The 16,517-nt window shown below is 44.6% G+C and overlaps 3 protein-coding genes across 5 annotated transcripts; 1 reads left to right on the forward strand and 2 right to left on the reverse strand.

Moving 5' to 3' along the window:
* Positions 1–77: 77 nt before the first annotated feature.
* C7H11orf52 (chromosome 7 C11orf52 homolog) lies at positions 78–6,355 on the reverse strand. The gene is made up of 4 exons (XM_045556611.1): positions 6,237–6,355; positions 2,090–2,127; positions 1,245–1,306; positions 78–1,008 (listed from the first exon to the last, which is right to left on the reverse strand). The coding sequence occupies exons 1-4, from the start codon at positions 6,266–6,268 to the stop codon at positions 760–762; spliced, it is 381 nt and encodes a 126-aa protein (XP_045412567.1). The 5' UTR covers positions 6,269–6,355; the 3' UTR covers positions 78–759.
* CRYAB (crystallin alpha B) lies at positions 2,712–15,005 on the forward strand. 3 transcript variants are annotated; one of them, XM_045556609.1, is made up of 4 exons: positions 2,712–2,749; positions 11,710–12,108; positions 13,195–13,317; positions 14,661–15,005. In XM_045556609.1, the coding sequence occupies exons 2-4, from the start codon at positions 11,908–11,910 to the stop codon at positions 14,862–14,864; spliced, it is 528 nt and encodes a 175-aa protein (XP_045412565.1). In that variant the 5' UTR covers positions 2,712–2,749; positions 11,710–11,907; the 3' UTR covers positions 14,865–15,005. The 3 variants fall into 3 exon arrangements, with proteins under 3 accessions (XP_045412565.1, XP_045412563.1, XP_045412566.1); XM_045556607.1 differs by lacking the exon at positions 2,712–2,749 and adding an exon at positions 10,521–10,543; XM_045556610.1 differs by lacking the exon at positions 2,712–2,749 and adding an exon at positions 10,720–10,912.
* Positions 9,582–11,414, reverse strand: HSPB2 (heat shock protein family B (small) member 2). Its single transcript, XM_045556606.1, has 2 exons — positions 10,723–11,414; positions 9,582–10,235 (listed from the first exon to the last, which is right to left on the reverse strand). The coding sequence occupies exons 1-2, from the start codon at positions 10,814–10,816 to the stop codon at positions 9,781–9,783; spliced, it is 549 nt and encodes a 182-aa protein (XP_045412562.1). The 5' UTR covers positions 10,817–11,414; the 3' UTR covers positions 9,582–9,780.
* Positions 15,006–16,517: the final 1,512 nt, after the last annotated feature.

Raw genomic sequence — 16,517 nt, forward strand, 5'->3', positions numbered from 1 at the left:
GAACTGCCCTGAGGCTGGACAGGACCCGCTGCAGTTAAGTACAGCTCAGGCCCCCGCCCCAGAAAACACACCAGGCATGTTCCTCAAGGAATTTATTAATCCTAGCGGCCCCGCACCCTCAAGAACCAACAGTCTCCCTGAGGGAAGTTTCCAGGCCTCGCCGTGCTGTATCAGTGACCAGTGACTGGAAGTCCTCGTAAGCAATGGTTGGAGAACGGCTTCCTCCATGCCTCAGTCCCTGAGGCATTTGTCTGTTTAGATCTGGAACCCTTGACCCAGCCAGCTGCTGAGGAAATTGCCCAAGCCATCCCTGGGGGCTGTGTGCAAAAGCTCACAATGCTTTTCCAGAGCACCTCCCCTCCAGCATTGGAGATTAAGGTGTGTAAAAGGGATACCATTCAATAAAGTCCAACAAGATCAGCCCACGTGCTTAATAGAGTAACCAGTTCTTTCTGCATTTTCTTAAAGAACAGGAGCAATGGTGGGGTTAAAGACCTTCCTCCCTGCATACTTGACCTAACCTCATTTTGTGGAATTCCATCCTCCCATAGCTAACCCAACTACAACTCCAAGCTAACGGTGGCAAATAAGAATCCTAAGGGAGACACTGGGAACACCCACAATTCCAGGAGCTCCGGAGCTCTTTAAACTTATATAAAATATGGCCAGTACCCCTGGGTGCCACCCAATTCCCCAAAGCAGTAGATTCTCCCCACAGGAGTAGTGGTAAATGATGGGCTGGTCGCTCCTCCCCAAAGGTCACACCAGGGTCCCGTTCTTGCTGTCATAGCGAGGTGTGGCCTGGGGGAATCGAAGGGTCGCATACTCTGTAGCATTTTCTAAATGCAGGTGTTTCACTTCATGGGCAGACCGTGGCTGGGTACGGCTGCACAGTTGAATGTCTGCATAATGTAAGCTGCTGTCTTCCCACAGGAGGCCTTGACTCCTCTCTCGTGACTCGTGCTGCTGTAACACTCGCTCATACGTATGTCCTGTTCTTTCATGGCCCTGTGAGGAATGGACGGCATTAAGGGAGATTTATAGCTGGGTTTTGCCCCTCTCCTCCAATGCAGGGCTAGTTAGACTGATGTTCCCTCACTTTGCTCCTTTAGGGGGAAGAGGAGGATGGACAGAACCAGCAAATTCTACAGATGAGTGACAGATGTCTATTCTAGGGCAAAAAGCTGAGTATGGGGATTCCGTGTCTAAGCAGCCCCAGAGAAGAGACAGAGGCCTGTCATTACCTTTGTGCCATTCTGCTGCAGCTGTTGCTGCTGTGGCTTCAACGTCCATTTTCCTTGGCTCCCTGAGGGGAAGAAATCCAACTTAAATCCATTCTCTCTTCCCCGTCTCTACTGAGATTACCCTCTTTAAATCACTGTTAAACTATTATGGCAGGCTTCCAACTAATCTCCCTGCCTCCATTCTCACTTCTATTCCTACATCCAAACTCCTTAACAGGGTATACAACCTGGCCCTTTCACAGTCTGGCCATGATATCTTCTATCTGCATTTTTCACTTGCCTATGACATAGTTCAACCAACATATGTTGATAGCCATTATATGCCAGCCTCTGTGCCATGTTCTGGGGGTAGAAGGATAAGCAGGCTGTTTCCTCTGCTTTGGGGAGCTTAACAGCCTGCTAGGGTAGACAAATAAGTAAACAGACTATTACAATGCAATATGGAAGTGCTCAGCTAAACCAACAGGCCACTTTGAGTCAAATCAGTATCTTTTCTCTCTCTCTCTTTTTTTTTTTTTTTTGCCTGAGCTTATTTCTCTGCCTGAAAACACCATTCCCTCCCTCCAATGCTGACTTGTGAACTTGCTGTTATTCCTTTGATATCAGTGTCTTCTTTCATTCTCCCACAGCATGAGTGTACATCTATTATAGAACCAGTAGATGATATTACAAGGGAGACAGTACACCAAACAGAATCCTGAGGCTACTGGGTTCACCATTTCTGAACTTATCCCTTCCAAGTCCACTCCTCTTCTCTACTCTTATGCCCTTTCCAAAAGATGCCAGTTCTATTGTCTTCTCTTCTCTAATGTGCCTACCCCAGAGTCCCTCCCTGCAAAAGTTACCTGCTTTCTTTTTCTTCTGGAAAGTTGATGGGCAGCTCCTGTGATAGGAAAAACAGATCATCCATGTGCAAGAGCCCTGGCCTCTATCTTTCCTCCTTCATCACCTGCTCTGTGGTCTTCTTCACATCCTGGGTTGACCCTCCCCTACCTCCCTCTAACAAAGATTCACCCTGAGCCAGGTTCGGCCCCAAAGCATTTGTCAACGATACCACACCTCTCCCAAATGGATGGTTCTGGAAGGTGGAGTGGTACAACTGACATAACCAAACCCAAAATACAGCCTCAGACAACCAGGACTACATGCCAGGGATATAGCTGGCTTGAGGGCTATTCTGAGATTGTCTAACATGCTAATCCCAGCAGAGGCTAAGGAAAGTTGCCAAATAATGGGATATTCCTGGATCCAGAGACCCTCTTGCTGCTTCTTCGGTGCTTTTTTTTTTCTGGGGTCTTTGCCAACCTGGGACTTTCATTCTGAGAGTCACAGAAGCTGCCACAGTCAAGGCTAACTAGTTAGGGCCCCTCAAAGCCCTTTCCTAACAAGTGACCTCTCTCCCTGTTTCCTTGTCCTTGTTTTTAATTAACAGGGAAAGTGAGAGATGTTTAACCTTTAACATCCTTTGGAGAACTTTGTCTACAGAGCAGGGAGCGCTGAATTTGGTGAGTGACTCAGCTATCCTGCCCACACTGCAGGACATACCTTATATATTCATTTCTGAGCCCCTGGGGTCCCGATGGAGCCTGTGTGTCTACGTGATTGTCAACTGTTTGATGCCCAGAGAAACAACACTTGTCTGAGGAAATAAACTGAATAGTTTTGGGCTTACTCCGGTTGCTTTTTCTTGCAAGTATATTTCCAACTTTTACCAGAGCCAACCCTATTCATCTGTTTGACTTCTCATTTCCCTGGGGAAGTTTCCTTCTTTTGCTTATTGAAGAGAGAAAGAGAAAGTGAGTTCTAAATTATGTTGACTATATTACTGTGGTAAAAAAATCAAAAATTTCCACACACATTTGACAGAGGTTTGTGTTTTGGTGTGATTTTTGGTTTTGGTGCAGCTTGCTGAATTGAGAGCAGTTAGGTCTCCACCCAAACTCAACACGTAGTTTGGAAGAAAAACTACTGTTTTTCTACTTCCTCTCCTGCCACTTCAGCTCTTGCTTTTCTGCCGCTTCAGCTCTTGCTTTATATTATTACTGCTCAGCCTTATCCTATTATAGGAACTAGAGAATCTTCTAATTCCTTTTCCCTTATCACTACTGTTTTCCTACTTATTCCTATTTAAAGGGATAGAGAAAATATTAATTCTAAAATACGTAGACTAGGGCCATCCAATATTAATGAACAGAGCCTGTTCCCCAGTTGGATATTGCACAATGCCTGGACATAATCCAAATGGAATATTTAGTTAGATTTATAAATGACAGGATTTTATTTTTAGATCAGAATTAAGGAAACTAAATGGGCACTCTCCTACAGTGGTATCAGAAATAAAAATTCACGTAATCCTTCTAGAATGCAGTTGGCAGTAAGTATAAAAAGTTCTAAACATAAATGCATATATCCTCTGATGTAGGAATTCCTAAGAAATAATTATACATGTAAAAATATGAATATTCATTGTAGCATTATTTATTATTGCAAAAAATAGGAAATATCCTGAATGTCCAACATTTGGTAACCAACTAAATAAATGACATATCCAATTAATGGAAAACTATGTAGCCACTTAATAAAGGATATTGGAAGAAAACCTAACAGCATGGAAAAATTTACTCTTTATTATGTTAGTAAAAAGATAATAAGATATGTTTTGGGATAAAAACTGTTCACATTTGAAAAAGATATGGAAATACACTAAAATCTTGTTGTCACTTCTGGGTGCTTATATTTATGGTTCTTATTTTTTGCCCTTTGGTATTTTCCAAATTTTCTACAGTGAATGTTTATTAATTTTGTAATCAGAAAAAATAACAACAAAAACTATTTTAAAATAAAAATCTCTTCAATGGTCATAGTATCTTTAAGTCTCTGCAGAGTTATTGAAATAACAAAAAATAGAGGAGAACAATTTTATCCAGTCTTATTAATATTTTTTAAGAGGACAAAATAGATTTTGGTTAGAATGTCTGACCTAGTGTCTCTAGAATGGGCTCCAGAGTCAGACTGATGATGTCAGACAAGCTGTGAAGACTTCACCAAGTTTTTAACTTCCCTGAGCCTCTGTTTTCTTATTAATAAGATGAGGATGATAATAGAATCCAAATCTCATGGTTTTATTCAGTAATCATGGGATTATTGTAAGGATTTTAAAAAATAGTAAATGTAAGATATTTAACATGGCTCCTAGCATATAATGAGCATAAGTAAAAGTTGACCGCTAATGACTATCACTGTCAGAGAACTGACCAGTAATGAAGAAAGAATACAAACACTTGGGACAAAAGGGAGCGAAAGAAGCTGTAACATCCCCTTCTTTATAAACTTTTCTAGATGTCCTATGTCTGTAGGACATCTCAAAGTTTAAAGGGTGCTTTATTTGTTTTTTAAATCCTGACAACATTCTGGGAAACACATATTTTTGTTCTCATTTTACATATGAATTCAACTAAAGCCATAGAACTTTAGTATCTTACTCAAGGAGGCGGGCCACACATTTCCTTTTATTGCTATGTCTTCTGTGTCTATCACTGTGCCTAGTACGTAGTATTGTTCAATACATATCTGTTTAAGAAATGAATGGATAAATGAATTAGTAGTAGGGATAGGGCTTGAATCCAATGTACTGTACTGACTCCAAAACCTATGTGCTTTCCAATGTACCCGACTTGTCTCTCTAAATATAACGATGCTTTATTTATACATAAGTAAGACATCCTCAAGATTTGACCCAGGCATGGAATGATGCAGCTAAGAAGGCAGTAGACAAGATTAAATCCAGGTCCAGGAGTTTATGGTAGTGATGAAAACTCTGGGAAAGAACAGTAACAATACCACAGATAATTTATTATGAGTTTTCCACATATAATATATACTTTGCTCTTCAAAACAAACCTATGGGCCAGGCACGGTGGCTCATGCCTGTAATCCTAGCACTCTGGGAGGCCAACTCGGGTGGATCATTTGATTTCAGGAGTTTGAGACCAGCCTGAGCAACAGCAAGACCCCCGTCTCTACTAAAAATAGAAATAAATTACCTGGACAACTAAAAATATATATAGAAAAAATTAGCCGGGCATAGTGGCACATGCCTGTAGTCACAGCTACTCGGGAGGCTGAGGCAGTAGGATTGCTTGAGCCCAGGAGTTTGAGGTTGCTGTGAGCTAGGCTGACGCCATGGCACTCTAGCCCGGGCAACAGAGTGAGAATGTATCTCAAAAAACAAACAAACAAACAAACAAACAAAAAAAGCCCTATGATCTAAACAGTGGGGCTATATTATCTTTATTTTTACATGTGAGGATACAGAGATATTAAGGGACTTGCCTAAGGTCACGTAGCAAATAAGTGTGAAAGTTATATTAAGATATTTCACAGATATTCTCATTTTTCCTGTTTCTGCCCTTTTAAATAAACATTTCTCCCAAGTTGATTTGCTCAGTCTGGGAGGCAGTATTGCATAGTGGTTAAAAGTGTTGGCTATGAAGACAGGCAGGCGTGGGTTGGAATCTTGGTTTTCTTGCTTATAGCCATGTGTCCTTGGGCAAGTTAGTTAACTTCTCTGATCCTCAGCTTCTCAGCTGGCTGTAAAGTGGGAGGAGGGGTAAGACCACTTATCTCACAGAAGCGTTGGGAAAATAAATGAGATTGTGAAGTGTCTGGCACATAGAAAACTCTCAAATGCTATAATTATTATTATCATCTGGGAAAGGGAAAGAAGAGAAGGACAAAGAGCAACAATGCCAATTCACCATTCCAGCCCTGCCCTGGCCATTCTACAGACAACTGACTTGGCTCTGTTTTCTTATGTCTCCTGAAAGGAGTAAGCAGGGAAGGTGGTGCTGCTCTGGTGCTGGAACCAGGGGGAACCAGGCCAAGGCAGGTGGCAATGGAAGGCTGACAGACAACTATCTCCAGGCTCCCGATTCTCAGGTCCTCCGCATTCACCAACAGAGATGTTACCCTCTGCCCTTCAGCCCTACTCACCAGCTTCCTCCACAGCAGAACCCGTTTCCCATGGCGTGCTGTCTCCGAGGGAACCCAGCTGTTTTTCTACACCAACAGGCTTGTGCATTTCCTGGTTCCCGGTTTAGCTTTCTGTGGCAGCTCCCAAGAGCCTCTGTGAGTGTCAGATTTCAACCTAGCAGGTTGGACTTTGGAAGCCACCTGCTGGAATGATTCCCAGGTAACTACTGCCAGCCAAAGGGTAGAACAATACATAGGGATTCCAGGTGAGAGCTATCTCACCTACAGGATTTGAAGCTTCTTTTGATGAAGCCATGAACTTGAGTTTCAAGCTTCAATGAAAAGAAACCTGAGATAGAAAAGAGCTCTGGGTTTCTTTAGGAAATGTTTCTCCACTACATCACGCTATCTTTGAAACATATCCTCTATAATGGATTAACATCTTACCTTATGTTTGCTTAGCACCACTCAGGTTTAATTGAGTTTCACTTTCCAGGTAATTGGTACCAATTTCTTATTATCCCTGTCCAGAATCTGGGTTTGGTTACTGGAGTCTCTTAGAACCTTAAATTTAGGAAAATGGATTCCTTGCATATTCTCCCTTGCCTTTTGAAATTAATGTAGGCAAATCACTTAAACTTTTACTGGCTAAGTTTCCAGGACTGTGAAATGGAAGAACTGAACATAATATCTAATTGCCATTCTGGTATAAAAATCAGATGATTCTATGATTGGAATGGCCTCAGTGCTTAGCCATTCACTTCCCCATCCCCAGTTCAGAACTACAGAATCTCCACTTACCCCTCAACTCAGCTTTTCCTTCCAATGACCCGAAGTTAGACTCACTCCACACTCACCAGTAAATAGGATACAGCTGAGCAAATTCATCTGGAGGAAATACGGGCCCTACGAGAATTTGTGAAATGCATAATTCCTGTCTTCAGTTCTCTCATCCCATCTTTAGTGTCTTCCTCTGATGCTTGGTTATTTGTGTGTCCCTGATGGATATGCGGGGGCCACCACTCTGCTCTGTGCTCCAGAGTACCCTGGACTTTGAACTCCTCCCCATCTTCTTGTGGAAAATAGGGATAAGAGTGACAACCTTGCAGGATTATGGTGAAGATTAAATGAGATATATGCGTGTAAAGCTCTGGTCCAGGTCCTGGCACATGGAAAGCTCTCAGTACGTCTTAGCTATTGTTATTATTGTTATTATTTCTGTTCTGAGGTAATTATCAGATGGTGCAAAGCATCTTGTTTTATCTTGTGCCCCAATCATTGCACTATTTCAGGGCCATGCTTCTCCCCTGCAAACCATTCTGTACTCTACCATTAACTGTTTCCTTTTCGTCCTGTTACCCACCCTCCCAACCCAGCTCAAAAGCTATTTATTAATGATTTCTTCTTGTGATCTGTAGGATAGAGTTCAGACTTCTCAGCCTGGCACCCAAAGCCCTCCACAATCAGGTCCCTTTTTAGCCACATGATTTGTAATTTTTTCAAAAACCACCTAAAAGATTTTTAGATGACCAGAAACTCCAAAGAGACCAATAGTGCATTGTTGTAACCCTTTAAGTAGTATTAATAGATGTCTAGAATGATAAACAAGGGTATTGATTATTCCACTGAATTCTGTACTAGTCAGTCCATGACTGGAATAATATAATTTTAGGTCTAGATATTGAATTTCAAGTTACATTGTCAAAAGGCAGTATGTTCAAAAGAAAGTTGGCTGGATAATAAGTGAAGTGGAAAGTATAAGATATGGTTAAAAGAACTAGGCATGTTTAGCTGGGAAAGGGAGGCTTTAGGAGGACGGGATGGTTATCTTTAAATATCTGAAGGATTTTAAGTGAAAGAAGGATTGCATTTGTTTTCTGGACATAACCAGAACCAATGGGCTGAACTAATTACTGAAATGCAGATTTTGGTTCAACAAAAGGAATAATTTATAATAGTTATGTCCAAAAGGAAAATGGAGTGGGCTACTTTACAAAATTTTAAGTTCTCCGTCATTCGAAATGCCCCAGAAGAAGGTTCGTAATAACTTTAAAAGAATTTTAATGGGGTGGGGATTTGGACTAAATCAGAGGTTCTCAAATGTTTTCTAGCTAAGAAATCCTTCTTTTACATAAAGCTCAGTTACAAAACAGATCAATGTCAAGCTGTTCTGGTTGAAGTGTAGAGAATCATTTTATTTTTTTCTTCTCAGTCAGATGTTAAGAGTCCTGAAGTGTAAAGAATCATTTTATTTTGAGTAGAATTGTTTTATTTTTTTCTTCTCAACTAGATGTTGAGATTCCTGAAAGTAGACAATACAAACCCATAGTTTTTATAATTTATGTTTACAGTGTATATCCCCCATGATGTATTCCTTGGGGTTTGGTAAATATTTATTGAATGAATGAACACTTGAATATATTAATAGTTATTTCTCTGAGGTGTGCTTTCATTTTTAATAGATGGCAATCCTTTAACCAAAGATTGAATTCCTCAAGTGAGGGTTATTATCCTGGGTGTCCACAGATCCCTAACAGTGGTACATGAATGCATCTTAAGAGTTGTGGGAACCTATTCAAATTGTATTGCCAAATTTGAGAGCATGTGTATTTTTCTGGTGAGCATCTTTAGCTTTTGTTGGATTTTCTGTAACCCTAACAAAGTTAAGAAACAACCACTTTAATGGAAGAATTTTAGGTGTCCACCACAGCCTGGTAAAAAAATATTTTGTGGGGCAGGGAAGTCTTCTGAACACTCCCCAAATCATACTCACGCATGCTGTCTTGATTGCAGAGAGTAACTGAGGGGACAGATTCTCAGGGTTTCCTGAGTACATCATACCCCCAGAGGATGAGAGGTAATGGGGTTCAGCGATAAAGGTAGTGGCTTCTGTGTCTGTGGCCCTGTGTATGCATACTCAGTCCCTCAAAATCAGTGACCATTTCAGTGGACAGGCCTTAGTATGAGAAAACAAAGTATTCACTCCAGGGCTTTAGGCAACTCTCTCCAGCCAAAAACCATTTTCCCAACCCCTACCCAAAAAGGGCCAGACAGTCTGGAGACCCTTGTTTTTGTGTCTCTAATCACCAGCTCAGACAGTGCCCTCTGGGCTGTTTGGATGGCATATCCCTTTTCCCTCCCAGGATCACTCTCTCTTTTGTTGCATTGTGAGAAAATTATGGCTAGGAATTTGATCTGGAGCCAGTGTCAGCTTCCGGGTGTGATCTCAGCATGCAAGTGCGAGCTCAGGGTGCTGTGACGTTGTGCACATCTAACTGAGGAGCTCTCTGTCTAGCTGCCTATGACCTCCTTCCTCCCTGCCCATCCCATCCTCCCGGCCACACAATAAGGAGCAGCACAAACAAGGCCCTGAGATTTGGGTTTATTCACCTCCACCCAAAACTAAACCAAAGGCTATGACACGTCCCTTGGGACCAAACCATACATTGTGGACCATGCGCCCTTCCCTTCCCCCAAAGATGCTGCTACCTCTGGAGTGGTGGGCAGCTGCTGATATCAACATGGGAGGTAGAAAGGGATTTGCTGGGTGCTGGGTCTGTGGCCATCAAGGCTCAACTCTGGCTGCCTCCTCCTCTTCCTCTGGATCAGGAGGTGGAGGGAGCAAGGAGATGTAGACCTCATTGACCTCTGTGTCCAAATGTCGGCCACCCCGAGGTGCCTCCAGGTTAAGGATGCCATCGTGGGAGAGGGCAGCTCGGACTCGCCAGGGGTCGACATCAGCAGGCAGGACATAGGTGCGGCAGAACTCTCGGGATATGAAGCCATGGCGGTCCAGGCGCTGGGGGTGTCGGGCGGACACCTCCAGCAGGTTGTCCACAGTCCTCACGGTCACCTCATCAGGGGTAAAGTGGCTCACATCCAGAAATGCCTGGAACTTGCCCTCACTGAGCCTAAGCTCAGAGGCCCCTGCCCTGCTGCCCTCCCCAGCTCGAGCGGCCCGAGGCCGGACATAGTAGCCATGGTAGAGCGTGGGGGTCAGGATCTCTTCTGGCAGGAGGCCTGAGGGGCAGAGAGAAGGCAAGAGGCAGGATGAGGGAGGATGAGGTGGGCCCGGGGGGTGAAAGGAGGGGAGATCGGGGTGAAAGGAGAGGAGATCGAGACATTGGGAAGAAATAGGGAAGCGGGGAGGGGGACACAGCTAGGAGGAGGAGAAGACAGCTGGGGAGGGGACCGAGAAAGGAAATGAGATGGTCGAGGAAAAAGGCAAACCCAGTTGGGACTGGACTGATAGAAGAGGAACAAGAAGGCACACCGCGGCAGGCAGGCGGCAGGCGGCAGGGCGCTGCAGGCACCGAGTCTGCCCCGAGGTCAGCAGGCAGGGGCAAGAGCCCTGCTTGGAGGGGTTGAGGGGGACTCTTGGGTGGGGGATGGCTCGCCCCAGGATATCAGTTAAGCCGAAGTGGGGTGGACGCCAGAAATGTTGGGAGGTCAGCCCAGAATTTCAGGAGGTGGGGGGAGAGGCAAGGGGGTGGCGTCTGTGCCGTACCTTCTCCGAAGCGCTGCTCGCCCAGGCGGCTTGGGTTGGCAAATTCGTACTCGGTGGTGGCCGGGTGGGCATGTGGCACCGAGCGGCCCGACATGGCTGCAGACGCGGCAGCGGTCCTGGCCGGACGTGCAGCCCCAAGAGGCGCAGCGGGACCCCTCCAGCTGCCCAGAGAGCCAGGGCTCGGTCGGAGGTGGGGGCGGGGTCTACACCACCCAAAATAGTGCCGAGCCTCTGGGGGGAGGGGCGGGGAGTGGGGGCGCTGAGTGTGAGCGAGGAGGGTGTGACCAGCGCCGCCTGGACCCCCAGACCCCACCCCGCACACCCTTCAGCTGTCGCAGGGGGCCTTAGGGGACAGCTGAGGGTCCTGGCTGGGGGGCGAGCTGGGGAGGGGAGCTGCTGCCTGAGGTCGGAAGGAAGCCTAGCTGAGACCCTCGCTAACAGTTTGCACGTTTCCACACCACCGTTTCTCCTCCTAAGTCGCAGGCACGACGCACCCTACTTCATAAAGCACTCCTGGATTTAACGTTCTGAGAGCCACATAGGATGAAAGATGCAAAACAGTCAAACAAAAACCCCTTTCTGTCCTTTTGGGGGGAGGCTAGGGTTTTTCTGCCCGGATTAATGTCAGGGTCCTCTCCTGAACCCAGGTCAACCCAGAGCACCACGAAGGTGGCTGCTGCTGACATGTTGACCGTCACTGCTCTCCTCCAGGGGACCCACAAACAGTTAATGTCCCTGGGGCCCAGCCTAGGAAGATTCCAGTCACTGCCCAGGCCCAAGATAGCTGCTGGCTGATTTCCCTGGCATGCAAGACTGAAGAGGAGGAGGAAGGGCACACTATCTGCCTGTTTGGGATTCCTGCCTCTGTCCCAGCTTCAGAGAACGGGGGTGGGGGTGGGTGCATTGGGTGTGGACAGAAAGCAAGTGAAACAAGACCATGACAAGTCACTGGCCAGCTCAGACGTGTTTGTGTTTCTCTTTTCTTAGCTCAGTGAGTACTGGGTATGTGTCACACTGCCAAATCCCCGATCACAAGTCTCCATGAACCGGCGGTGAGCTGGGATAATAAAACCCCTGACATCACCATTCCAGAAGCTTCACAAGACTGCATATATAAGGGGCTGGCCGTAGCTGCGGCTGAAGGAGCTGACCAGCCAGCTGACCCCCGACATTCACCTAGCCACCATGGACATCGCCATCCACCACCCCTGGATCCGCCGCCCCTTCTTTCCTTTCCACTCCCCCAGCCGCCTCTTTGACCAGTTCTTTGGAGAGCACCTGTTGGAGTCTGATCTCTTCCCGACTTCGACTTCCCTGAGCCCCTTCTACCTTCGGCTGCCCTCATTCCTGCGGGGACCCAGCTGGATTGACACTGGACTGTCAGAGGTGAGTCTCCCCTCTGCCAGAACAGGAGAGTCCTTGCTAGAACCTCCTGGGAACTTCTCCATCTGTTTTCCTTTCCTTCTCTGCCTAAGCCATTTTAGGCACATGTGTGTCCAAAAGTGAAGAAAAGAGAGGTTACTAGTGCCTCCCTCCCCCAGTCACCTGTTTCTATTTGATAGTCCTCTGCATCCTATTTATTATATTTTTCCATGTGCTGTGATGATGACATTCTCTGTCCCCTAACTTCTGAGCGGGATACCGTTTTCTGGTTTGGTTCATAATAATCTGCAGAGAAGGAGCTGCCTTCAGACTCCTTTGCTCACATCTTCTAATACCTCAAACCCCTGACAAATTTTATCATCTCAAGTTTCAGAGCCAGGACAGAATCCTACCTCATACTGAGCTTGGCATCCCCACTGGGTGGAGCTGGAGACAACAACCACTATTTTCTTCCTTTCTATTCCCTCTTCTGTAATTTCCCGGGTTCCTCAGGGCTGTGACTGGGAACTGGACTGGGTCCAAGCCTTATGAGGAAAGAATATACATCGGTCTTGGGACCCCTCTTATCCTAAGAGGGTGGGAGAATGGGGTGAACAGATAAAGTTGACAGAAGCTGTCACAGATAACATTCTGATTTAAAAATATTCAAGTATGAGTAAACAGGAGCTGACCAGGCAAGGGCTTTTGGAAGGACAAGCAAAACCAGCATAACATTCCAGATTGGGTGGGTGGAAAATATGGCAGAGATCTGAGCAAGAAGAAGGGGCCTTTGTCTCACAGACAAATGACAAAGCCAGGCATTGGGGTTAGAGAGGCAACAGAAGCCATACCCAGACTCATCCTTACAATTGGTCCCCTGGGTGATCTATATTCTCTTCCCTGTAAATAAACTTTGGACCTTGGGTACCACTGTGGTAGCTCCCCTGAACCAAAGAGCCATGATTATTCAAAAAGGGATTTTTAGCAGAAAAGAGGAGAATAAATTACTTGGACAGAAAGCAAGTCTGCAGAGTGCTGAGACTGCACCAGTGTAATAAATATTCCTGTCATTTTTCCTCACACCCCATTCCTTCACCTTGTTAATTCTAGATGCGCCTGGACAAGGACAGGTTCTCTGTCAACCTGGATGTGAAGCACTTCTCCCCAGAGGAACTCAAAGTCAAGGTGCTGGGAGATGTGATTGAGGTGCATGGCAAACATGAAGAGCGCCAGGTACGTAGCTTGCTTTTTTCTCTGATCGTTCATTCAGTGCATACTATAATATGCCAGGTACTGTTATCAGCCTCTAAGACTGGCAACATTCCAGTCCCAAGCCATAAGGGTCTGTGTATCAGGGCTTACAAATCAATGGCTAGGAGATTATATTAGGGGTAGACAACAGACCTGTTGTTGTTATTGTTGTTATGGCCAGAGAAGTGGCCTTTGTTGTTTGTCTTGATTTGATTGCCTTAGATGGGATGGATGGGATGTTCATTCTCCATTTAAGCCAGTGTTTTTCAACTTGGCCACATTGGAATCATCAGGAGAATTTTCAAAAATCCCAAGGCTCAGGCATACCCCAGACCAATTAAATAAGAATATTTAAGAGTTGGTTCCAGACATCAGAATTTTTTTAAAGCTCCCTAGGTAATTCTAATCTACAGTTAAGGTTGGAGACCACTGATTTAGGCATACTGTTGTCAGACACCTGGTTGCTGCACATAATTACATTAACTACATGGACCCTGAAGGCACTTGAGTTTGTGACTTTTTTTTTAGATGTCCAGGAATCCACTTCTCCCCTTTATCCCATCTTAACGCTGAGCTACATGGTTTGCCTAAGTTTCAGACCTGCATTCAGCTCCTAATACCCTATAGCCCATGTGGAAATAAGTTAATGGAGAGCCTGTTTGGATAAATGCTTGAGATTCAGCAGGCATAAGGGTCAACTACTATTTGGAGAATTCTGATGAGTGGAACAGCTTCTCATGACTGGGATAACTGTAAAATTGCTTCTCATCAGTTAGGATAACTTATAACTGTGTACTAGGACAACTAGTACAGTGTGTCCTCAGTAATGTCCTTAGGCTGTTTGAGTTTTGCTCATATGATTTAAATTTGGGTCATAGTCTCCCTGGATAGAGTCACTTTTTTTTTTTAAGCAGTAGTCCTATTAGTCTGGAACATTCTGGGACATTCCTGAAGAGTCAGGACAGTTTCTGGGCTTCCTCAGGGACTCAGATCCTCAAGGACAGGATGAGATTCCAAATCCTATAGGCCCAGCCAATATTGATCTAAACTTTTGGAAAATACCCCGAAACATATCTGTGCCTCAGAGTTTGAAAACCTATGAAGATTTGGGCTGTTTCACACTTCTCAGACTCTCACTTAGTTGGATGACCACCTAGGCAACTTCATCTTAACCCCAAACCTGAAACGAACAGCTGTTTATCTTTCCCTCATGTTGTCATGGCATTTGGTCTCCCCTAAGGGGAATGAGGACACCTGAGTTCTGGGCAAGTGGTATTATTTCCTGTTCTTACCTCTCTGCCTCTTTCTTCATTCTCTTGGATTAGGATGAACATGGTTTCATCTCCAGGGAGTTCCACAGGAAATACCGAGTCCCAGCTGATGTGGACCCTCTGGCCATTACTTCGTCCCTGTCATCTGATGGGGTCCTCACTGTGAATGGACCAAGGAAACAGACCCCTGGCTCTGAGCGCACCATTCCCATCACCCGCGAAGAGAAGCCTGCTGTCACTGCAGCCCCCAAGAAGTAGATGCCCTTTCTCTAATTGCATTTTTTAAAACAAGAACATTTCCCCACCAGTGAATGAAAATCTTGTGACTAGTGCTGAAGCTTATTAATGCTAAGGGCAGGCCCAAATTTTCAAGCTAATAAAATATCATTCAGCAACAGATAACTGTCTTGTGTTCGAATATTCAGTATACTTTTAAATAAATGTACAAATACAGCAGATCCATTTAATCATCACATTATGATTTAGGTGCCTCCAGGGATTTTAGGGTCAGAATAACTGACTCCACCACTTACTAATGGTATAAATTTAGGCAAGTTACTTAATGTTTCTGGTCTTCAGGTCTTCCACTTACAACATGGAGTACAGAGTTGTACAGAGTTGTTGTAAGAAGTAAATTAAGGAGAAAAAGTATGCAAAGCCCCTGGCAGAGTTCAAGGAATATCAGTTCCTCTCTCTCTGCCCTCTTTGATTTCAGCCCTCATTTCAACAACTGGAACAAATCTGAATGAACTCTGGATAACACCACATAAAAGGCCTTACTACAGCTCTGAAATTCATTATGTCACCAGGGAAGGCATGGTGACTCTAATGTTATTTAACTTTTTGTTTGTTTGAGACAGGGTCTCGCTCTGTCACCCAGGCTAGAGTGCAGTGGTGTCACGATAGCTCACTGCAGCCTCGAATTCTTGGGCTTAAGGGATCTTCCTGCCTTAGCCTCCCGAGTAGCTGGGACTGCAGGCACGTGCCACCATGCCTGGCTAATTTTTCTATTTTTTTTAGAGAGAGGGTCTTGCTATGTCGCTTAGGCTGGTCTTAAACTCAAGTAGTCCTCCTGCCTCAGCCTCCCAAAGTGCTGGGATTGCAGGTATGAGCCACCATGCCTGGCGTGTTTGACATTTTTCTACTGATAAGCGGTGCCTTCAGCTGATTCACTAGGGCAATAAATAGGACTCAGGTGATTAGCACCAAACAAGCCTCTGAGGTATAGAATGTAAGTTATCCAGCAAATGCTTATTAAACTAAGATTGGGAAATATCCAATTCAAAAAAGTTAGGTTTTAGAATTACAGTTAATAACTGATCAATAAGTGACTCTATTATTTAGCTTAAACAAAGCTTAACTTAGTAGTCTACCAAAAAAAAAAACAAAAAACAATGCCCCCCTTTTCATTTCTATGGATCTGGACAAAGCTTCTAATTCACTTAATGAAAAATAGCCCTGTTGTAGGTTATCTGGTATAAATGTTTAGAGACAACTCTTAATTTTTCTTTAAAGCCTTCTGGCTGATTTCTGATTTCTTGCAAAATCTGACTATAAGGTAAAGTGGGATTCTTGCCTTCACAAAGCCTATAGTTTGGGGACTGACCAAACTTTTGAAATATACTATATGAAACAGTTGCCCAAATTTTTCATGATGCAGGGGTGTGGAGCTAGGACAATATAAATTGCAAATCTATACAGGTTCAAAATGCTTTTCCTTTGAAAATAGTTCCCTAATAGTCTGGAATGCTGTGATCTAGCCAGAAGTTCCTTTTTTCCAAACTTAAAACCAATTTTTGTGACTATGTAGCGCTGTTGGCTACCTAACCAACCACTATTTACCACCTTCAGTCTTGCCAGTAGTACCCCAGATTGGTTTAGGTATCCACCATTTTCTTTCTAGCCATGTGC

Source organism: Lemur catta, chromosome 7 (assembly GCF_020740605.2).
Source record: "Lemur catta isolate mLemCat1 chromosome 7, mLemCat1.pri, whole genome shotgun sequence".
Classification (NCBI taxonomy): Eukaryota; Metazoa; Chordata; class Mammalia; order Primates; family Lemuridae; genus Lemur; species Lemur catta.